Genomic DNA, 2,250 nt, shown 5'->3' with positions numbered 1-2,250 from the left:
GGGAGGAGGCGGCGGCCTCGCGAGGGCGACCCGGCGCAGGGGGGGGGGGCACCGGCCGCGTAGCAAGGCACTCGGCCGGGGGCCCGGCTACTTAAGGCGGCACGGCTTGGCAGGGCGGCCCGCGGCCCCGGGCATGACCGCGCTCCTCGTCACACCAACGTGTCGGCGCATGTGCAGGCTTTCGTCGGCCCCTCCCCTGTTTCTCCCCTGCGTCTCGGCTCTTTGCCGCCCGCTCATCTGCCTCCCTGCGCCTTGCTGAGAGTGCATGCTCGTCGTTGGGCCCCTCCGCGCTCTGGTACACACACACACACACACACAGGCACCCAAGCACCCATTGACACGATGCTTTTCATTCTCCTGATCATGCTCGAGTGGTATGGCCCACTGGCGGAGGCCCTCGACGCGCTGTTCACCACGCTGGGCGTTCCGCCGGTCGGCCAGGCGGGCGCGCGGGCCGAGCTGATCCCGGCCGCCGGCCCGGTCACCCGTGCCGCGCCGCGGGCCAGCCCCATGGCCGCGGAGGGCGTTCGCCACATGGCCTGCTGCCCCCAGTGGAAGGCCGGCGCCGATGTGCCGGCCAGCCAGGCCGGCGCCGAGGACATGGGTGCCGCGGCGGCCTGCGGCATGTGCCAGAGCACCGACCCCGAGTGCCTGGGCCAGTGCGGCGACTGCCGGCGGTGGTTTTGCAACGGCACCTGGAACCCCGCGCAGCCGAGCCACCTCGTTTGGCACCTGGCCCAGAAGAAGGTGCGTCGAGGGGGCAAGTGCCCGGGGCCGGGGTTCGCGCGTGGCGGCCGACTGACGCGGGACCATGCCCCAGACGGTGGGGCCCCCCTTGTTGGGGGCGCAGCACCGTTCGCTGCGGCTGCACCGGGGGCACCCGCTGGGCCGGCAGCCCATCGAGTGCACCGTCTGCCAGGCGCCCGACATCTGGCGGCTCTCCGTCAGCACCTCCCTCGGCCGGGGCCCGGTGGTGTGCTGCGAGCCGTGCATCGGCGAGTACCAGGCCGCCGACTGGCCCATGTCCTGGTCGGCGGTGGTGGGGCCGAGAGCCATCGCGGGCGAGTTGCTGCCCTCGCGCGAGGCAAAGGTACGGCCCGGGGGTGGACTTTCGCCAGCCCGGGCGGGTGCCGGTACTAATGGACTTCGGCCGGCCCTGCGGCTCGGCCTCGGCAGGTGTGGCCGAGGTGCTGCATGAGGGCCGCCAGGCGGGCGGCATTGGCCGAGGCGGGGGCCCGCGCGCCGGAGCCCGGCCCCGCGACGGAGGACCGGCCCTCGCACCCGCAGGTGCCGGATGTGTGCGTGTAGACAGGTCCCCGGCCCGCCCACCCGCCCCGCCGAGCGACGGCTTGCCCGCTGACCGACCTGTCCGTGCAGCTTCCTCTCGGCGAAGCACTACCACCGGGTGTTCCTGCCGCTGGTGAAGCTGGAGCTGGAGAATGCCAGCAAGGAGACCTCCTCCAGCCTCGACCAAGGGGTCGTGGCCAAGTTGGATCGCCACCAGGACAGCTATGTGTTCCTGGAGGCCGGCAGCTGTACGTGCGCGTGGCCCGGGGCGGCCGGGGCTGTTTTGACTGGGTCCAGTGCGCTGACCGGCTTTTGCGTGTGCCCCCCCCCCCCCGGCCGGCTGGCCGGGCCTTGCCGGACGCTGTGCTTGGCGACCTGGTCAGCGCTCCGGGTGAAGGTCGGCTGCTTCCTGACCATCGGCCACCCGGCGTGCGGCGACGTGGGCCTCTTCGTCAAGGTGCTCGGCGTCTCCGGCGGTGCGTGCCCGTGCGCGGCTCAGGGGGGGGGCCTTTCTCTTTCCTCGCGCCCGGCTGGCTGGCCATCTGACCGAGACGCGCCACCGGTCATGGCCGGGCCTGCCCTCACAGACGCGCCGAAGAGGGTCCGGGTCCTGCTGCGGCATGTCCTGCCGGAGCACGAGCCGCTGCTCGCTCGGGCGATGGGCTTCACGGTGAAGGCGGTGGAGAATCCGCTGCCGTACCTGCGCGTTCTCGAGGCGCTGGAGCGCTTTGCCCAGGGCGACGGCCTGGACCCGGCCCTCACCGGGCATGTGCTGGGGAGTCGCCGCATGGCCGAGGACCTGGCGAAGGACTTCTGCCCTCTGCACATGGCCGATGACTTCCACGCCCCGGGCATCAGCCGGCCCAATGCCTCCCAGCTGCGGGTCATGCAGGCGGCCGTCGGGCAGCCCTTCAGCCTGATCCAGGGCCCGCCGGGCACCGGCAAGACGGCCACCATCGCCAA

General features: G+C 72.8%; 1 protein-coding gene across 1 annotated transcript; it reads left to right on the top strand.

Moving 5' to 3' along the window:
- Nucleotides 1–342: 342 nt before the first annotated feature.
- On the top strand, nt 343–2,124 carry H696_05436 (hypothetical protein; the record flags this gene model as incomplete). The annotated part of the gene is made up of 7 exons (XM_009499270.1): nt 343–747; nt 851–1,090; nt 1,177–1,298; nt 1,378–1,535; nt 1,671–1,763; nt 1,875–2,066; nt 2,096–2,124. The coding sequence occupies 7 exons, from the start codon at nt 343–345 to the stop codon at nt 2,122–2,124; spliced, it is 1,239 nt and encodes a 412-aa protein (XP_009497545.1).
- Nucleotides 2,125–2,250: the final 126 nt, after the last annotated feature.

The sequence above is a fragment of the Fonticula alba genome, assembly GCF_000388065.1.
Source record: "Fonticula alba strain ATCC 38817 unplaced genomic scaffold supercont2.11, whole genome shotgun sequence".
NCBI classification, from domain to species: Eukaryota; order Rotosphaerida; family Fonticulaceae; genus Fonticula; species Fonticula alba.
The sequence above is the reverse complement of the archived record's forward strand: the minus strand, read 5'-3'. Positions and strand labels throughout refer to the sequence as shown.